Source organism: Dendrobates tinctorius, unplaced genomic scaffold (genome assembly GCF_039654945.1).
Source record: "Dendrobates tinctorius isolate UK_male_01 unplaced genomic scaffold, ASM3965494v1 ptg000303l, whole genome shotgun sequence".
NCBI classification, from domain to species: Eukaryota; Metazoa; Chordata; class Amphibia; order Anura; family Dendrobatidae; genus Dendrobates; species Dendrobates tinctorius.
In genome coordinates, this window is record NW_027361970.1 from 862,841 (window position 1) to 883,636 (window position 20,796).

A 20,796-nucleotide genomic window follows, 5' to 3' on the forward strand; every position below is an offset into this window, starting at 1 on the left:
GCGTTTTCAGGAGCGTTCCATGAAGATTAAGCGTGACAGGAGGTCCTACCACCTGGACTCTAATTCTTCCAAGACGTCTACCTCATCCTCTTCTCCCGAAGCTATGGAGGTAGATCGAGTAAGTCTGGCCAGCCGCCGCCAGGAGGCGCGTTGCAAAAACGGAAGCTGTCTGTACTGTGGTAGTTCCGAACACCTGATCCGCTCCTGTCCAAAGAAGTCAGAAAACTCCTGTGCCTAGGCTCGGTAGGAGAGGCCACCCTAGGTAGAGAACGTTCCTCTCCTTCGTTGCAGATCTCAGTCTCCGTGACCTGCGGAGAAATAAAATTTTCTGGACTCTGTCTGTTGGACTCCGGAGCCGCCGGAAGCTTTATCCAGCAGACGCTTGTGGATCGCTACCACTTACCAGTTCAGGCTCTTCCCAACCTGTTGCGGGTAACCGCTGTCGATGGCCAGCCTCTGACCGAACCCGTCCAGTTCCAGACTGAGCCAGTGGAACTGAGGGTAGGTCTTATGCATTCTGAAAGAATCCATTTTTTTGTGTACCCTGGTTTGTCTCACCCCTTGCTTCTAGGTTTGCCTTGGTTTCAGAAACATGAACCAATCTTTAATTGGAGAACAGGCGAAATTCTACGTTGGGGAGATTCCTGCTCGGACCGTTGTTTAACCCAGATTGAACCAGCTTCACCCCCGGTTCAACCTGCTACCCTGCCTGGATTACCATCCGCTTACTGGTCCTTCTCGGATGTCTTTGGGAAAAATGAGGCTGAAAAACTTCCTCCCCACAGGTCGTATGACTGTCCAATAGACCTTCCTGGAACATCTCCTCCCAGTGGGAGAGTTTACCCTCTTTCCCAGGCAGAGACTCAAGCTATGTCGGACTACATCCAGGAGAACTTGGCCAGAGGGTTTATCCGAAAATCATCGTCACCGGCAGGAGCAGGCTTCTTCTCCGTGAAGAAAAAGGACGAATCCCTGCGGCCCTGTATCGACTACCAAGGACTGAACCAGATCACGGTAAAAAACAGGTACCCTTTGCCTCTAATTTCAGAACTGTTTGACAGTCTCCGAGGGGCCAGGATCTTCACCAAGCTGGATCTCAGAGGGGCATACAATGTGATCCGAATCAGAGATGGAGACGAATGGAAAACAGCCTTCAACACCCGTGATGGCCACTACGAGTACCTGGTAATGCCGTTTGGTCTAAGCAATGCTCCCACTGTTTTCCAAGAGTTCGTCAATGACATTTTCAGGGATCTGCTTTACACCTGTGTTGTTGTCTACCTCGACGACATTCTGATTTTTTTCTACTGACTTGGTCTCGCATCGCAGACAAGTGCGCCTGGTCTTACAGAGGCTCAGGGAGAACAGACTGTACGCCAAGTTTGAAAAGTGCCTCTTTGAACAATCCTCTTTGCCTTTCCTCGGTTACATTGTTTCCTCCACAGGAGTAAAAATGGATCCAGAGAAGTTATCGGCTGTACTCAAGTGGCCTCGTCCGTCTGTGTTGAAGGCCATACAGCGATTCCTGGGCTTCGCCAACTACTACAGGCAATTCATTCCTAACTTCTCCACCCGTGTGGTGCCCATCTCAGCTCTAACCCGGAAAGGTACAAATCTGAAGAATTGGCCTCCTGAGGCTGAGGAGGCCATTGTTTCTCTCAAAAAGGCCTTTGCTGTCGCACCTGTTCTTCATTGTCCTAACTCCAATGAACAATTTTTTCTTGAGGTCGATGTCTCTTCAGTAGGTGCAGGAGCTGTACTAACCCAGAAATCGTCCTCCGGGCGAATGCATAACTGTGGGTTTTTTTCCAAGGTTTTTTCTTCCGCAGAGAGGAATTATTCTGTTGGAGATCGGGAATTGTTGGCTATCAAATTGGCTCTGCAGGAGTGGAGGCATCTTCTAGAAGGAGCTCTTCATTAGGTAGTCGTATACACCGATCACCAAAACCTTGCTTACCTCTAAACTGCACAAAGGCTGAATCCTCGTCAAGCCTGCTGGGCTTTGTTTTTTGCTCGTTTTAACTTTGTTCTTCATTTTCGCCCAGCTGACAAAAATGTCAAAGCAGATGCACTTTCCAGAGCCTTTCTACCTCCTGATCAAGAAGAAGAACCGCAGCACATCATTGAGCCCTCAAGGTTAGTCGCGGTCGCTTCTACTGATCTTGCCCGGCTGCCTCCCGGGAAGACTTTCATGTCAGCTTCTGAGCGTACTCGTGTCCTTCGGTGGGGTCACTTGTCCAAGTTGGCTGTGTTAGGAGTCTGATTTCTTCCTTCCCTATGATGAAATCTAGACCCTTACATGCTGCAGTCTCCTGCGTTTCATCTACGGTAGAGGAGATTGCAGAGGAGAGTGCCTTGCGGCAACTCTCTGCAGAGGCTAAGTCCTCTGTTCCCTCCACTGAGCATGCTCATGGGACGAGCTCCCATTGGAGTTCGGGAGTCACATGCTCAGGTCCTGTGTCTAATCCTATTGGCTCCTCCTGGAGCCTTGGGGACTTCCGGAAGGTCCCGTTTGGTATAAAAAGCGCGCATGGCTGTTCCGCCATGCGCTAGTATTTCATACTTGCTGCTGTATGTATGGTGATGGATGCTTGGACTGGTGACTGACTTATTAAGAAACCCCTTCCCTCTGATAATACGATTGTGTGAGTGTTTGGGTTCAGCCAGTAGCAGCGCTAGCGCCAGCACGCATATGCTCCATCTTGCTCAGCAGCTTAGCGTCTGTATTGCGCCAGCGTTATTGCAGCGCCTTGCCAGCGGCTCTGTTCTTGCCGCGCTGCAGTTGCAGCTTTCTCTGCGTCTGTGGTTGTGACGCTTTGCATTTAATTTGACGGTAGGTCTAGACGGAGTAGTCCTGCTATTTAAGGCTACTCCTGATACCGCGACTATATCGCTGTGTGTCTGTGACTATGAACAGACTCAGCGTTTAATTTGAGCTTATTTGCCTGCAGCTCTGTGAGTATAACAGAGCTTGATTTTGTGCACTGGGTGCCGTCTAACCCCTGTGCACATTACCGCCTTGTGCTCTGCCTCTCTAGCAGCAGTTTTTCCATCCAACGCACAGTGGACCCCGGGTGGCGAAGGCACTTTATTTATTTTTTATTTAGTGTCTTCCGCCACTCCTAACAGGCTGGTCACGCCGGCCAGAGAATCTGCAACTCATCTCCCGGTACTACTGGTGGCCTGCCATGGCTAAGGACATTCTGGAGTACGTCACAGCCTGTCCTTCCTGTGCTCGTAACAAGACGGCCAAGCATCTACCCGCAGGTAGGCTTCAGCCTCTCCCAATTCCGTCTGCCCCCTGGCAACATATCGCGATGGACTTCATCACAGATCTCCCGATCTCATCTGGCTGTTCTGTGGTGTGGGTAGTGGTGGATCGCTTCTCTAAAATGGCTCACTTTGTTCCACTACCCGGTCATCCAACTGCTCCTGAGTTGGCGGACCTGTTCATCCGGCACATCTTCCGTCTCCTTGGTTTCCCTCTCCACATCGTCTCCGACAGAGGAGTCCAGTTCACCTCAAGATTCTGGAGAGCAGTTTGTAAACTGGTAAGAATTGAACTGGATTTTTCATCAGCGTACCATCCCCAGTCCAATGGACAAGTGGAGAGGACAAATCAAATTCTGGTTGGATTCCTGCGTCACTTTGTCAACGGCCATCATGACGACTGGGTAGACTTACTGTCCTGGGCCGAATTTTCTTACAGCAATCAAGTAAGTGAATCTTCTGGAAAGTCTCCCTTTCAGATTGTCTTCGGATTGCAACCCGGAATACCTCTTCCCATCTCCGGATCATTTGGTGTTCCAGCTGCTGATACTTTCTCCGAAGATTTTTCTAAGGTCTGGAGGGATACCAAAACTGCTCTCGAGAAAGCCTCCCAGCGTATGAAAAGGCATGCGGACAAGAGACGTTTGGATGCGCCTATCTTTCGTCCCGGAGACAAGGTATGGCTCTCTTCTAAGTACATACGGTTAAAGATGCCATCCTACAAATTGTGTCCCCGGTTCATCGGACAATTTGAGATCTTGAGACAGATCAATCCAGTCTCGTATAAGCTGAAGTTGCCCACTTCCCTACGTGTGCCTAACTCCTTTCATGTTTCTCTCCTCAAACCAGTAGTTTTGAGTCCCTTCTTTAAGGATCCGGGTACCACTCCTGACCCTGTCTCGGAGGATGATGTTTTTGAGGTAAAACATATCCTGGCCGTAAAAAAAGTAAGGGGTAAGACCTACTTACCTGGTGGACTGGAAGGGTTTTGGTCCTGAGGAGAGATCTTGGGAGCCTAGGGAGAACATCCAGGCTCCTCTTCTCCTTAAAGGGTTCTATGCAGGCTTGAAGAAGAGGGGGTGTAAAGAGGGGGATACTGTTACACCCGGTCCCCGTCCTGGTGCTGCGCCCGGGTCTGCCACTGTTACACCTGGCCCCCGTCCTGGCGCTGCGTCCAGGCCTGCCGCTGCTCTCCGTTCTGGGCACTCAACTCGAGCCTCTCATGCTGCTGCTCAGCATTCTGTCCTCCCTCCTGCCTCCTCCTCCTGGCGTCCTGTGAGGAGATCTGTAGCTAAGGCTATTAGGGCACGCCCGCCCGCTCTCTTGCTTTCTTAAAGGGGCGCATGCATTATTCAAAAAATGCAATCAACCAATGGCAGCGCACTGGCTGCTATTTCTGGTCTCTCCTCCATATGAAGAGCGCCGGGGCAACGAGCATCTATCATTGCTACATCCGGTTCTCATGCTAACCTGTCTGCGCTGCATCTGCAGTCTCTGTGCATTGTCTAATGCTCTCTGTTTCCACAGCATATCAGTATCCTGTGTTACCTGGTTATATCAGCAACCATCTGGGCCTAAGCCATCCCGTTCCATCTACAGCCATCTGAGTCCAAGGACTGTGTGAAGGTCACTGGAACCGACTCCTTACCAATTAACCGGATCCAGGACCCAGCGCATTACAGACTCTGCTGTAACTTTTGTTATCCCTTTTGGTCCCGCTGGGACAGCTGCAACGTGTTCGGGGTCTAACTGGAGGTAGCACCTGTGTCCTCAGGGTGTTCCATTCTGGCCCTACCTGAGGGGCTTTACTACGGGTGCCCGGGGCTCACTAGTCACGCCCCCTTTGGAGCCCCCCGGACCGTGGTCCTGAGGTTCCACTTAAATAATAAAAACGAATGTGAACTTCACCATCTCTGCCTCCGCTTCCATTCGTTACACTGGTTATTTGTCAATCATGTGGTGAGATTGCATGGCATTCTTTTAAACATTGTATCTGATAGGGGGGTGCAATTAGTCTCTAAATTATGGAGAGCATTTTGAAGGAAATTGGTGATTGATTTGTTGTTTTCCTCTGCTTACCACCCTAAAACCAACGGTCAGACAGAGGCCGAATCATTGTTGGAACAAATTTTAAGATGTTATGTCACGGCTCAGCAGATGGTTCTCATTTTTGCCTCTTGCTGAATTCGTCTTTAACAGTCAGGTCAATCAGTCTACTGGAAACTCGCTTTTCTTTTATAATTTTGACTTTCATCCTCATTTTGGTGAATTTTCTAGAATGAGTTCTGGGTGTCCTGAAATAAAGGTGGTCATACAGAAACTTGGAGATATCTGGAGGGAGGTTCAGAGTAATATTGTGGTGGCTCTGGTTTGTCAAAAATGTAAGGCCGATGGGAAACATTCAGCGGGTTCCACTTTCAAAATTGGTGATAAAGTTTGGTTATCTTCCAAGACTATTAGGGTGAAAGTACCTTCTTGGAGGGTCTGAAATTCACTCCAATATCTTGTTCAATTGAAGGGATATGGACACGATGAGAGATGAGAGAACCTGGGTTTTGGCTAGTTCGGTGAAGGCTGATCGTTTGGTTGGAGCTTTTCATCATAGGTTTCTTGAGAAACCTTAGGGTTATTGTCACAGGTAGTTTATTCTTAGATATCATATTAGTAGGAATTAATGAGTTTTCTTTCTGATTTTCTACTTTTACTTCTGGACTGTATAATATTCCTATGCAATGACTATTTAAATGGAATGTGTCAGCAGGATTTTGCTATGTAATCTGAGGGCAACATGACGTAGGGGCTGAGACACTGATTTCAGGGATGTTTCACTGTGTACTGTTGTTTCAATACAATGAGTGTTTTATAAGCAGGAGATTATCACTGCCCGGACTGGTGTACTCGTGCCTCCTGGTCCAACCACACAAAAAAAGAAAGTTGCTCATCAGGGGTGTGGGCAGGGTTATCTTTCTGAACTCTGCTTCATGCTACATCTAAAAACTCTGATTGTATCAAAACTACTGCACCGAGTTAACTAAGTGACACATCGCTGGAATCAGGGTCTCTGTCCCTACATCAGGCTGCTCTCAGATGAGATAGAAAAAATTGTTAACAGATTCCCTTCCATTAATAATCCATCATTATTGATCTCTTTTGCTACATAGTTCTTACATGTAATTACTGATGACTTACAGTACATAACTAAATGGATTGTCCTAAGATTGACACATATCAGCTATGATCTAGATAAGTGTCTATGTGAATCCAACCGGTCACTAGAAATGGTGTCCCATTTCCTTAGTTTGGATAGAGACACTTAGCAATGCCACTTCATTCACAGTTCATGAGGCTGATGGAGATAGACATTAAAATGGAACAGGAGAGGGAGCACTGGGAGCTTGCATCGCATCCAAATGGATAACCACCCTGGGCTGAGTTCATTAATCCACAGATGGGTGCACGAATTCGCTGGTGAGCACAGCAGATATCCAAAAAGAGAAGAAAGTTCATTCAGCACACCAGCATAAATGAAAAAACTTTATTAGGCGAATATGCCATATTTAAAATGCAGAAAAACACCTGACGCTTTTCTGGTGCACAAATGCACCCTTAGTCTTAAGGGTGCCTGTGTGCACCAGAAACGCATCAGGTGTTTTTCTGCATTTTAAATATGGCATAATCGCCTAATAAATTTTTTTCATTTATGCTGGTGTGCTGAATGAACTTTCTTCTCTTTTTGGATTAAAATGGAACAGCATCTTGTATGTGCGGCTTCTGCTTCATTTAAACAGAGAAAACAGGCCCCCAATCTTGTCATCTGTGGGGTTCAGACATATACAGTATATATCCTATTCAGTGTATAGATGAAAAGTTAATGATGTTTTCACAACCATTTTAAAGGACACCTGTCATGTCCCGATATTTACCTGCAGCTCTCTGGTTAAGCTGCAGGTAAATATCATTAATATCCTGCCTGTCTGCTTTACTGGAGCAGCAGCTACAGGAAGAAAATGAATTTATATTGTCCCTGCAGCCTCTTGCTTTCAGTCACTGGGACGGTGCAAGGAGCAGTTACAGTGACTGCTCAGCTCACAGTGAGAATACTCCTCACTTTGATTGACAGCCAGCTCAGTAGCGTGTGTGCAGCTTGTTGTGTGTGCAGAGCAGGCTGCCAGTCAGACTGATAACCGCGCACTCAGTGTGTAGTGAGTGACGACTGTAACAGCTCTATGCACCACTCTGATGATGTGAAGTGAGCAGATACAGGGAGAATATAAAATGTTTTCCCTGTAGCCGCTGCTCTAGTAAGTCAGTATTTTAATGCTATATATCAGCAGATCAACCCTGTATCATCACCTAAATAATGTTTCTGGACATGACGGGTTCCTGTCAATACTCCCTGCTTTTTCCCATATTTCCTCACATATACAGTAAGTTATGATCATTAACATATTTCATGATTTCACTTTGCTCCTTCTTTTCTCAGTAACATCTATTGCACAGGGGAAATCCTCCATCATGTCCAGCTTGCCAAGATTTTCACCGATGATAAACATTTTGTAGACATGGGCCTCCTGTATGCACCCGGTCAGTTTCATTTTGGATTCTTCATTAATAACAGCTTCATGTTTTATACAGTACACACAATTTACCTACTAGAGGGAGTCTGTCAATACAAACCAAGCACGCAGCCTTGTAGGTGATACAGTCCCTATAAAAATAGCACCTTTAGTGATCTAATCACTGCTTTCGTTCTGCAACAATTGGAAGATTGATCAAATATAATAATTGGGATGCTCGACGCTCCCTTGTTGTGACCTAGAAACTCAGAGCACCGGACTGTCCCCTGGCTTTACTGTTCTGCCTCACTCACCGGGGATTCACAGTGCTGCCTAGCTTGAGCATTCTCTGCAGACAGTGCTTGCTTTAGGTGACACTGTCCATCACCAGAAGTCGGGGTCTTTCTCTACAGACAGTGCTTACTCTATGTGACACTGTCCATCACCAGAAGGCAGGGTCTTTCTCTACAGACAGTGCTTACTCTAGGTGGCACTGTCCATCACCAGAAGTCGGGGTCTTTCTCTACAGACAGTGCTTGATGTAGGTGGCACTGTCCATCACCAGAAGGCAGGGTCTTTCTCTACAGACAGTGCTTACTCTATGTGACACTGTCCATCACCAGAAGGCAGGGTCTTTCTCTACAGACAGTGCTTACTCTAGGTGGCACTGTCCATCACCAGAAGGCGGAGTCTTTCACTGCAGACAGTGCTTTCTCCAGGTGGCACTGTCCATCACCAGAAGGTGGGGTCTTTCTCTACAGAAAGTGCTTGCTCTAGGTGACACTGTCCATCACCAGAAGGCGGGCTCTTTCGCTGCAGACAGTGCATGCTCTAGGTGGCACTGTCCATTATCAGAAGGCGGGGTCTTTCTCTGCAGACAGGGCTTGCTATAGGTGGCACTGTCCATCACCAGAAGGCAGAGTCTTTCTCTGCAGACACAGTGCTTGCTCTAGGTGGCACTGTCCATCACCAGAAGGCAGGGTCTTTCTCTACAGACAGTGCTTGCTCTAGGTGGCACTGTCCATCACCAGAAGGCGGAGTCTTTCACTGCAGACAGTGCTTTCTCCAGGTGGCACTGTCCATCACCAGAAGGTGGGGTCTTTCTCTACAGAAAGTGCTTGCTCTAGGTGACACTGTCCATCACCAGAAGGCGGGCTCTTTCACTGCAGACAGTGCTTGCTCCAGGTGGCACTGTCCATCACCAGAAGGCAGGGTCTTTCTCTGCAGACAGTGCTTGCTCCAGGTGGCATTGTCAATCACCAGAAGGAGGGATTATTCTCTGCAGTGCTTGCTCCAGGTGGCACTGTCAATCACCAGAAGGTGGTGTTTTTCTCTGCAGACAGTGCTTGCTCCGGTTGGCATTGTCCATCACCAGAAGGCGGGTTTTTTCTATGCAGGCAGTGCTTGCTCCAGGTGACACTGTCCATCACCAGAAGGCAGGGTCTTTCACTGCAGGCAGTGCTTGCTCCAGGTGACACTGTCGATCACCAGAAGGTGGGGTCTTTCTCTACAGAAAGTGCTTGCTCCAGGTGGCAATGTCCATCACCAGAAGGTAGGGTCTTTCTCTGCAGACAGTGCTTGCTCCAGGTGGCACTGTCCATCACCAGAAGGCAGGTCTTTCTCTACAGATAGGGCTTGCTCCAGGTGCCACTGTCCATCACTAGAAGGCAGGGTCTTTCTCTGCAGACATTGCTTCTTCCAGGAGGCACTGTCCATCACCAGAAGGTGGGGTCTTTCTCTGCAGACAGTGCTTGCTCCAGGTGACACTGTCAATCACCAGAAGGCAGGGTATTTCTCTGCAGACATTGCTTGCTCCAGGTGGCACTGTCCATCACCAGATGGTGGGGTCTTTCTCTGCAGTGCTTGCTACAGGTGGCACTGTCCATCACCAGAAGGTGGGGTCTTTCTCTGCAGACAGTGATTGCTCCAGGTGGCATTGTCAATCACCAGAAGGCGGGTTTTTTCTATGCAGGCAGTGCTTGCTCCAGGTAGCACTGTCCATCACCAGAAGGCAGGGTCTTTCACTGCAGGCAGTGCTTGCTCCAGGTGACACTGTCCATCACCAGAAGGTGGTGTCTTTCTCTGCAGACAGTGCTTGCTCCATTTGGCACTGTCCATCACCAGAAGGCAGGTTCTTTTTCTGCAGACAGTGCTTGCTCCAGGTGTGACTGTTCATAACCAGAAGGTGGGATCTTTCTCTGCAGACAGTGCTTGCTCCAGGTGGCACTGTCCATCACCAGAAGGCGGGGTCTTTCACTGCAAGCAGTGCTTGCTCTAGGTGGCACTGTCCATCACCAGAAGGCAGGGTCTTTCTCTACAGACAGTGCTTGCTCTAGGTGGCACTGTCCATCACCAGAAGGTGGGGTCTTTCTCTACAGAAAGTGCTTGCTCTAGGTGACACTGTCCATCACCAGAAGGCGGGCTCTTTCACTGCAGACAGTGCTTGCTCCAGGTGGCACTGTCCATCACCAGAAGGCAGGGTCTTTCTCTGCAGACAGTGCTTGCTCCAGGTGGCATTGTCAATCACCAGAAGGAGGGATTATTCTCTGCAGTGCTTGCTCCAGGTGGCACTGTCAATCACCAGAAGGTGGTGTTTTTCTCTGCAGACAGTGCTTGCTCCGGTTGGCATTGTCCATCACCAGAAGGCGGGTTTTTTCTATGCAGGCAGTGCTTGCTCCAGGTGACACTGTCCATCACCAGAAGGCAGGGTCTTTCACTGCAGGCAGTGCTTGCTCCAGGTGACACTGTCCATCACCAGAAGGTGGGGTCTTTCTCTACAGAAAGTGCTTGCTCCAGGTGGCAATGTCCATCACCAGAAGGCAGGTCTTTCTCTACAGATAGGGCTTGCTCCAGGTGCCACTGTCCATCACTAGAAGGCAGGGTCTTTCTCTGCAGACATTGCTTCTTCCAGGAGGCACTGTCCATCACCAGAAGATGGGGTCTTTCTCTGCAGACAGTGCTTGCTCCAGGTGACACTGTCAATCACCAGAAGGCAGGGTATTTCTCTGCAGACATTGCTTGCTCCAGGTGGCACTGTCCATCACCAGAAGGTGGGGTCTTTCTCTGCAGTGCTTGCTACAGGTGGCACTGTCCATCACCAGAAGGTGGGGTCTTTCTCTGCAGACAGTGATTGCTCCAGGTGGCATTGTCCATCACCAGAAGGCGGGTTTTTTCTATGCAGGCAGTGCTTGCTCCAGGTAGCACTGTCCATCACCAGAAGGCAGGGTCTTTCACTGCAGGCAGTGCTTGCTCCAGGTGACACTGTCCATCACCAGAAGGTGGTGTCTTTCTCTGCAGACAGTGCTTGCTCCATTTGGCACTGTCCATCACCAGAAGGCAGGTTCTTTTTCTGCAGACAGTGCTTGCTCCAGGTGTGACTGTTCATAACCAGAAGGTGGGATCTTTCTCTGCAGACAGTGCTTGCTCCAGGTGGCACTGTCCATCACCAGAAGGCGGGGTCTTTCACTGCAAGCAGTGCTTGCTCCAGGTGACACTGTCAATCACCAGAAGGCAGGGTATTTCTCTGCAGACAGTTCTTGCTCCAGGTGGCTCTGTCAATCACCAGAAGGTGGGGTCTTTCTCTGCAGACAGTGCTTGCTCCAGGTGGCATTGTCAATCACCAGAAGGCGGGATTTTTCTCTGCAGTGATTGCCCCAGGTGGCACTGTCAATTACCAGAAGGTGGTGTTTCTCTCTGCAGGCAGTGCCTGCTCCTGGTGTAACTGTTCCTAACCAGAAGGCAGGATCTTTCTCTGCAGACAGTTCTTGCTCCAGGTGGCTCTGTCAATCACCAGAAGGTAGGGTCTTTCTCTGCAGACAGTGCTTGCTCCAGGTGGCATTGTCAATCACCAGAAGGCGGGATTTTTCTCTGCAGTGATTGCCCCAGGTGGCACTGTCAATTACCAGAAGGTGGTGTTTCTCTCTGCAGGCAGTGCCTGCTCCTGGTGTAACTGTTCCTAACCAGAAGGCAGGATCTTTCTCTGCAGACAGTGCTTGCTCCAGGTGGCACTGTCATTCAGCAGGAGGTGGGATCTTTCTCTGCAGACAGTGATTGCTCCAGGTGGCACTGTCCATCACCAGAAGGCAGGGTCTTTCACTGCAAGCAGTGCTTGCTCCAGGTGACACTGTCAATCACCAGAAGGCAGGGTATTTCTCTGCAGACAGTTCTTGCTCCAGGTGGCTCTGTCAATCACCAGAAGGTGGGGTCTTTCTCTGCAGACAGTGCTTGCTCCAGGTGGCATTGTCAATCACCAGAAGGCGGGATTTTTCTCTGCAGTGATTGCCCCAGGTGGCACTGTCAATTACCATAAGGTGGTGTTTCTCTCTGCAGGCAGTGCCTGCTCCTGGTGTAACTGTTCCTAACCAGAAGGCAGGATCTTTCTCTGCAGACAGTACTTGCTCCTGGTGGCACTGTCAATCACCAGAAGGCGGGGTCTTTCTCTGCTGCAGTGCTTGCTCCAGGAGGCACTGTCATTCAGTAGAAGGTGGTGTCTTTCTCTGCAGACAGTGCTTGCTCCAGGTGGCACTGTCATTCAGCAGAAGGTGGGATCTTTCTCTGCAGACGGTGCTTGCTCCAGGTGGCACTGTCCATCACCAGAAGGTGGGGTCTTTCTCTGCTGACAGTGCTTGCTCTAGGTGGCACTGTCAGTCACCAGAAGGCGGGGTCTTTCTCTGCAGTGTTTGCCCCAGGTGGCACTGTCAATCACCAGAAGGTGGGGTTTTTCTCTGCGGACAGTGCTTGCTCCAGTTGGCACTGTCCATTACCAGAAGGCGGGTTTTTTCTCTGCAGGCAGTGCTTGCTCCAGGAGGCACTGACAATCACCAGAATGCAGGGTCTTTCTCTGCAGACAGTGCTTTCTCCAGGTGGCACTGTCATTCTGCAGAAGGTGGGGTCTTTCTCTGCAGGCAGTGCTTGCTCCAGGTGGCACTGTCAATCACCAGAAGGTGGGGTCTTTCTTTGCTGCAGTGCTTGCTCCAGGAGGCACTTTCATTCAGCAGAAAGCGGTGTCTTTCTCTGCAGACAGTGCTTGCTCCAGGTGGTACTGTCATTCAGCAGAAAGTGGTGTCCTTCTCTGCAGACTGTGCTTGCTCCAGGTGGCACTGTCATTCAGCAGAAGGTGGGATCTTTCTCTGCAGACAGTGCGTGCTCCCGGTGGCACTGTCCATCACCAGAAGGTGGGGTTTTTCTCTGCAGACAGTGCTTGCGCCAGTTGGCACTGTCCATCAGCAGAAGGCGGGTTTTTTCTCTGCAGGCAGTGCTTGCTCCAGGTGACACTGTCATTCAGCAGAAGATGGGATCTTTCTCTGCAGACAGTGCTTGCTCCCGGTGGCACTGTCCATCACCAGAAGGTGGGTTTTTTCTCTGCAGGCATTGCTTGCTCCAGGAGGCACTGTCAATCACCAGAAGGCAGGTTCTTTCTCTGCAGACCGTGCATGCTCCAGGTGGCACTGTCATTCAGCAGAAGGTGGGATCTTTCTCTGCAGACAGTGCTTGCTCCCGATGGCACTGTCCATCACCATAAGATGGGGTCTTTCTCTGCAGACAGTGCTTGCTCCAGGTGGCACTTTCCATCACCAGAAGGTGGGGTCTTTCTCTGCAGTGTATGCCCCAGGTGGCACTGTCAATCAACAGAAGGTGGGGTTTTTCTTTGCGGTCAGTGCTTGCTTCAGTTGGCACTGTCCATCACCAGAAGAAGGGGTCTTTCTCTGTAGGCAGTGCTTGCTCCAGGTGTCACTGTCCATAACCAGAAGGCTGGGTCTTTCTCTGCAGACAGTGCTTGCTCCAGGTGGCACTGTCAATCACCAGAAGGCAGGGTCTTTCTGCTGCAGTGCTTGCTCCTGGTGGCACTGTCCATCACCAGAAGGAGGGGTCTTTCTCTGTAGACAATGCTTGCTCCAGGTGTCACTGTCCATAACCAGAAGGCGGGTCTTTCTCTGCAGACAGTGCTTGCTCCAGGTGGCACTGTCATGTGGCGCCCCTGAGGCTCAGTCGCCACAGAAGTACTCCACCTTCTCCTAAGGTGTGGTGCCCCACCATCCAGGTAAGTTGGGGGCTCCTGACCACGCTCCAATACTCGCACCCCACACAATAGAGTTGTTCAGTAAAACCACATTGCAGCTCCTTGCTTAGAGAGTAGCAGAGCACCTTTAGTGGTTCCCTGCTTGGAACACTAGACGTGCTGGGAGGTGGGTGGAGTTGAGAATACATAAAAGAGCGGGATGGTTTAGGATTACAGGTCAGTCTGAGGGAGGAAGTCACTCAGAGAGGAGTGAGGAAAGGAGATCCCTGGTAGAGGGATGGAGGAAGGAGTGCTGCAGCTGCCTCAGTGATCTGAGCCAGCTGGCACTGGAAAGGAAAGGAGAAGGACATTGAACTGAAGCCTGAGCTTCCATAGGAGAGAAAGACAAGTACGGAACGTAGGAGTAAAAGGGAACACAGAGGACGTGGGTTAGAGGAAGAACCCTGCCTAGAAGTTCTAAGCGCAAGGCCGGAGCCTGTCCCCGAGGTTGTATGGACACTAATGGTTCTGCAGCAGACACCGGTGGAGTAGTGGGCTGTAAATGCACTAGTCCCATCTAAGACTTGGGGGCACAACAGCAACACGGATAGAGAGCTGGGACTTAGGAGTAGAGAGTCCCCGAAGCAGGCTACAGCTGTCTGCCGTACAAGTAGAGTTCTTGGGAACATCAGTCAGGAGGAACTCCAGTGTAACTCAGTACTAGGAGATCTTCACACTTAAAGGCGCTATAGAGGAGACGTTCAGAAAAGGCACATAAGTTGGCGAAGTGTGGAAGGGAGCATTCCATCTTGCCTGGGGGTTGACTGAGTCCCTGACCCGGAGGACACGTCACAGAAGCGGGCACTACAGACTGTGAGTAAAGCTTTGGAACTACAATACATGCCCTGGTGTCCTCCATTCCTTCCTGCGTCCATCCGCCTGGCACTGCTACATCCCCTGCACCAAACGCTACACCATCTAAGTGTCTCTTCACCTATCCTGCCCTGGGACAACAGCCTGTGGAGGGCTATAACATCATTGCTGCACTACACAATCTGTCCCAGAGGATCTGTCTGCAGCATCAGCTTAACACCTTCCTTGCCGAAAACCACAGGTGGCGTCACAAACTATTCATCCAACTGCATTCCACCATTCAGATCTTCCCCTATTACTTGGGCGCCCAGGGCTACGGTCCGGGTCACCGCTGCTGTGACACATCCCGCTGATACCGGCCCGGTACCGAGTACCCCACAGCCCTGGGAGGGCGACCCAGTCAATCACCAGAAGGCAGGGTCTTTCTCTGCTGCAGTGCTTGCTCCAGGTGGCACTGTCAATCACCTGAAGGCGAGGTCTTTCTCTACTGCAGTGCTTGCTCCAGGAGGCACTGTCATTCAGCAGAATGCGGTGTCTTTCTCTGCAGGCAGTGCTTGCTCCAGGTGACACTGTCATTCAGCAGAAGGTGGGGTCTTTCTCTGCAGACAGTGCTTTCTCCAGGTGGCACTGTCAATCACCAGAAGGAGGGGTCTTTCTCTGCAGTGTTTGCTCCAGGTGCCACTGTCGATAACCAGAAGGTGGGGTTTTTCTCTGCAGACAGTACCACCTGGAGCAAGCACTGTCAATCACCAGAAGGCGTGGTCTTTCTCTGCAGACAGTGCTTGCTCCAGTTGGGACTGTCCATCACCAGAAGGCGTTTTTTTTCTCTGCAGACAGTGTTTGCTCCAGGTGGCACTGTCAATCACCAGAAGGCAGGGTCTTTCTCTGCAGACAGTGCTTGCTCCAGGTGGCACTGTCAGTCAGTAGAAGGCAGGGTCTTTCTATGCAGACATTGCTTCTTCCAGGTGGCATTGTCAATCAGCAGAAGGTGGGGTCACGTAAAAGCTGTGGGTGGAACAGTAACTGAGTCTCTTGGCCACACTCAGAGTGCACCACGAAGCCTAATTAGCATATTTGATGAAACTTCAGTTCCTGTAAAATAGAGGCAATGATTAAATCCCTAAATGTGCAATTTATTATAGTGGCTATATCCTCTTCAAGGCTGTGTGGTTATTTTATATGATAAGTTTGAACCGACAGACTCCCTTTTACAGGGAATCTATCACCAGGTTTTTTCCACCTAATCAGAGAGCAGCATATGGTAAAGACCCTTATTCTAACGATGTGACACTTACTGGGCTGATTCATGTATGTTTTCACTGATTTATCAGCAGGAGATTATCACTAGAGGATTGCTACATAGTCCTCCATATTGATGAGCTCTGTATAACTCCTCCCCCAACACTGATTGACAGCTTTCTTTGTACACTGTGAACGATGTGGACTGGGATATACAGAGCTCAGCATTCAGAGAACTGCTAAATACAAAACAGGGATTTTATCAAAACTACAGCAAGCAGTCCAGTAAGTGACACATTTCTGGAATCAAGGTCGTTGTCCCTACATCATGCTGCTCTCGAATGGGGTAGCAAAAGCTCATGACAGATTCTCTTTCAGTAACTGTACCACTTCAGAGTTTTCTCTCTAAGCTCAGTATATACCACAGAGTGCTACAATCCCACAGGTAAGTGTCACTATACTTTTTTTTTTAAACTGCACAGAAAAGAATGATATACAGTACAATGTGTCTAACAATTGTCATGTATTATTAAGTCTCCAGAATTTTCATGTTTCGTATACATCAGTAATCATTTTTTATGTGGTAAGGTTTGGTATATGGAAAAACATTATTTGGTATAATAGGAAAAAAAAATCACAAGAACAAAATGGGATATAGATGAATTTGTATGGAGCTGACATATGTAGAAAGTAAAGATATCTCCCTATGTTGTATACATTCTGTTTTACCATTCTCCTGTCTTGATACAGTATATGCCCTTATATTGCAATAATTCTTTTATTTTGGAAATATGGTAGAAATTCTGGTTTCAAGGTGAAATTGTTAACGAGTCCAATATTTTACATAATTAAAGCTTATGTGCCCTTTTGTTAATGGGTCACTGGGCCTAAAGTTTGGAGGGGGCTCAGGTAGGTCCTAAAATGTGTAATCCATATTTTGACCAATCAGTGGGGGTCGCCCCCACTGATTGGTCAAAATATGAATTACACATTTTAGAGCAAAGGAGTAAAGCTGGACACACACAGCTTACGGCCAACACCTATCTCTACCATCTCTTCGATAAGCAGGAATAGTCTTCTTGGAAGAACACTCATGTGTGATCTATGAGAGGGGCTTACCTCAGTGCTGAACAAAAGGATTTGCGGTGGAAAATCCACCCAATATTATATTTAGGGCGCAGACAGATGGACGTATAACATGAACGACAATCAAATTGCAATGCCTGGACTGGCTGGCGGCTGTCCTGACCCAAGCATGACAGCTGCACAGAAATAAATGCTGCCATGCGTAGGTAAGGATAGCCAACGGCCAGTCTAAGGGTATTATACAGCAGTCTGACTGCCCCGTTGAAGGAAAAGTCAGGAGGTATTAGATCAGCGGGTTCAAGTTGCTTTAATCCAATGTGTATGGGGGCCTTACGTTTTTATTATTCTAAAACAAAACATCACTATCTCTGATTCCAAGGGCTTGTTCACACTTTGCGTATTTTTACCAAGGGAAAACAAACAGCGTTTTATAGAATCAGCAACATGAATGAGATTTCTGAGATCTAACATACGCTGCTTATTTTTACCGTGCGGATTTGAAACTTCAAATCTGTCAGTTCTATCAGTGTTTTTGCAGCATTTTTCACCTATTTAAGTAAACGGGGAAAAAAGTAAGTAAAAATGCATCAAATTTGTGCAACATACAGCACATAGGTATTTTACGCTAAGTTTTTCTTGCCAACATGGCAGAAATATCTGCAGAAAATACTCAACGTGCTCCCATAGTAATGAATTGCCGTATTTTATTGTAGCGGAGTAAGATTATAGTGTGAAAACAGCCTGATAACACAAACGTACATGACATGTCAGGCGCTACTGGACAAAGGTCCGGGGGCAAAATCACATCAGCAACCTTTGCCCATTGATTTGTTCCTGGAATAAGCATTTAGATTTGTTCTCGATTTGCTTCTAGAATGAGGACAGGAGTTTTTCTAAGAAATAAAACTTCGATTCTAGGTCGTGAAAAAGTTAAATCGGAGGCGAGGATGTACAGTATGGCTCCATAGACTACTGCCGCTGCTGTAATAAATCCAGGGCTTGCCGTAATATTGTCATATGCATGACCTTAACTGTGGCCTAAATAAGCGACTGATCATACAGATAACATACTGTATGCAGTGAGTCACCTGTACTACTGCACTAATATCACTCCTATCATTCCAGCTGAAATAATAAGCAAGTTTCAGAATTTGTTGAAAAATGCTACAATTGATCGGTCTGAACTTATCGAGTTTGTCAACACGTCTTTTGCGCCTCCTGGAACTGAATTTGAAGAGTGGAACCCTCAGGACTGGCACAAGAGGTATGTACTCAAAGATTTCTGCAATTCCCTTTTACCAAACTTAAATAGCCGCTATACTTATGAAATCAGCAAGATCTAGAGGATACGAAGTCCCAGATAAGTAAGAATGAAACTTAACATTTGATGAAACATCTCCAGGGTATCCGAACTGACAAGTAAATAAATAGGTACAGATAGAGTAACAGACCTACGCGTTTCGGCTAGATGCCTTACTCATGGTTATATGTCTAGTCAAAACGCATAGATCCGTTAAGCGACCTGTAACTATTTTTTTATGTGCCAGATTGGATACCCTGGAGATGTTTCATTAAATGTTAAGTTTCATGCATACTTACCTGGGACGTCATACACTGTAGATCTTTTTCTAACTTGCTGACTCCTGAAGGTATCTGCTCCGACCTAATTAGTGAGAGATTTGCCGTTACTTCGGTGGTTGAATATCCAGCTTGGTGAGCTACCGAGTCTTCATTTATTAGTACTGCACTTTTGGATCCCATGTGATATTGTGCCAAATAGGTAATCACTTTATTTTAAAATGATATTAAAGGGTTACAGATAGCAGTGTATGGTCCTTGCCTTCCTGCTCCTTCTCTCCTGTCTGTCATACTACTGAGGAAGCAGGGCGAAACATACAGTCATGGCCAAAAGTATTGACACCCCTGCAATTCTGTCAGATAATACTCAGTTTCTTCCTGAAAATGATTGCAAACACAAATTCTTTGGTATTATTATCTTCATTTAATTTGTCTTAAATGAAAAAACACAAAAGAGAATGAAGCAAAAAGCAAAACATTGATCATTTCACACAAAACTCCAAAAATGGGCCGGACAAAAGTATTGGCACCCTCAGCCTAATACTTGGTTGCACAACCTTTAGCCAAAATAACTGCGACCAACTGCTTCCGGTAACCATCAAAGAGTTTCTTACAATGCTCTGCTGGAATTTTAGACCATTCTTCTTTGGCAAACTACTCCAGGTCCCTGATATTTGAAGGGTGCCTTCTCCAAACTGCCATTTTTAGATCTCTCCACAGGTGTTCTATGGGATTCAGGTCTGGACTCATTGCTGGCCACCTTAGAAGTCTCCAGTGCTTTCTCTCAAACCATTTTCTAGTGCTTTTTGAAGTGTGTTTTGGGTTATTGTCCTGCTGGAAGACCCATGACCTCTGAGGTAGACCCAGCTTTCTCACACTGGACCCTAAATTATGCTGCAAAATTTGTTGGTAGTCTTCTGACTTCATAATGCCATGCACACGGTCAAGCAGTCCAGTGCCAGAGGCAGCAAAGCAACCCCAAAACATCAGGGAACCTCCGCCATGTTTGACTGTAGGGACCGTGTACTTTTCTTTGAATGCCTCTTTTTTCTCCTGTAAACTCTATGTTGATGCTTTTGCCCTAAAAGCTCTACTTTTGTCTCATCTGACCAGAGAACATTCTTCCAAAATGTTTTAGGCTTTTTCAGGTAAGTTTAGGCAAACTCCAGCCTGGCTTTTTTATGTCTCGGGGTAAGAAGTGGAGTCTTCCTGGGTCTCCTACCATACAATCCCTTTTCATTCAGATGCCGACGGATAGTACGGGTTGACACCGTTGTACCCTCGGACTGCAGGGCAGCTTGAACTTGTTTGGATGTTAGTGGAGGTTCTTTATCCAACATCCGCACAATCTTGCATTGAAATCTCTTGTCAATTTTTCTTTTCTGGCCACATCTAGAGAGGTTAGCCACAGTGCCATGGGCTTTAAACTTCTGTATGACACTGCGCACAGTAGACACAGGAACATTCAGGTCTTTGGAGATGGACTTGTAGCCTTGATATTGCTCATGCTTCCTCACAATTTGGTTTCTCAAGTCCTCAGACAGTTCTTTGGTCTTCTTTCTTTTCTCCATGCTCAATGTGGTACACACAAGGACACAGGACAGAGGTTGAGTCAACTTTAATCCATGTCAACTGGCTGCAAGTGTGATTTAGTTATTGCCAACACCTGTTAGGTGCCACAGGTAAGTTATAGGTGCTGTTAATTACACAAATTAAAGAAGCATCACATGATTTTTCGAACAGTGCCAATACTTTTGTCCACCCTCTTTGTTATGTTTGGTGTGGAATTATATCCAATTTGGCTTTAGGACAATTCTTTCTGTGTTTTTTCATTTAAGACAAATTAAATGAAGATAATAATACCAAAGAATTTGTGTTTGCAATCATTTTCAGGAAGAAACTGAGTATTATCTGACAGAATTGCAGGGGTGTCAATACTTTTGGCCATGACTGTACATTGGGGCCCGGGGAAGATGTATCTAGTCAGCAGTTCAGTATGTTTCTTTGTATTTGCAGTGGTTCTTTTTACAGACCTATGAACTGGTACTATTTATTGGAAGTAGTTTAACCTTGCCCTGTTGACTTATACATAGGAAAATAAATATTATATATATATGTGTATGTATTATGTGGGCAGAGTGTGAAATAATTTTCTAAGTAAACACATTTCTAAACATGATATTGCCATGAAATTCT

General features: G+C 47.6%; 1 protein-coding gene across 1 annotated transcript in view; it reads left to right on the plus strand.

Annotated features, from left to right (window-relative positions):
- TREH (trehalase) overlaps positions 1-20,796 on the plus strand; it is a 134,564-nt gene that overhangs the window by 54,226 nt on the left and 59,542 nt on the right. Inside the window, exons 4-5 of the mRNA XM_073560713.1 lie at positions 7,754-7,854; positions 18,148-18,286. Of these exons, the coding sequence (XP_073416814.1) occupies positions 7,754-7,854; positions 18,148-18,286 (240 nt within the window). The remainder of the gene's footprint in view (positions 1-7,753; positions 7,855-18,147; positions 18,287-20,796) is intronic.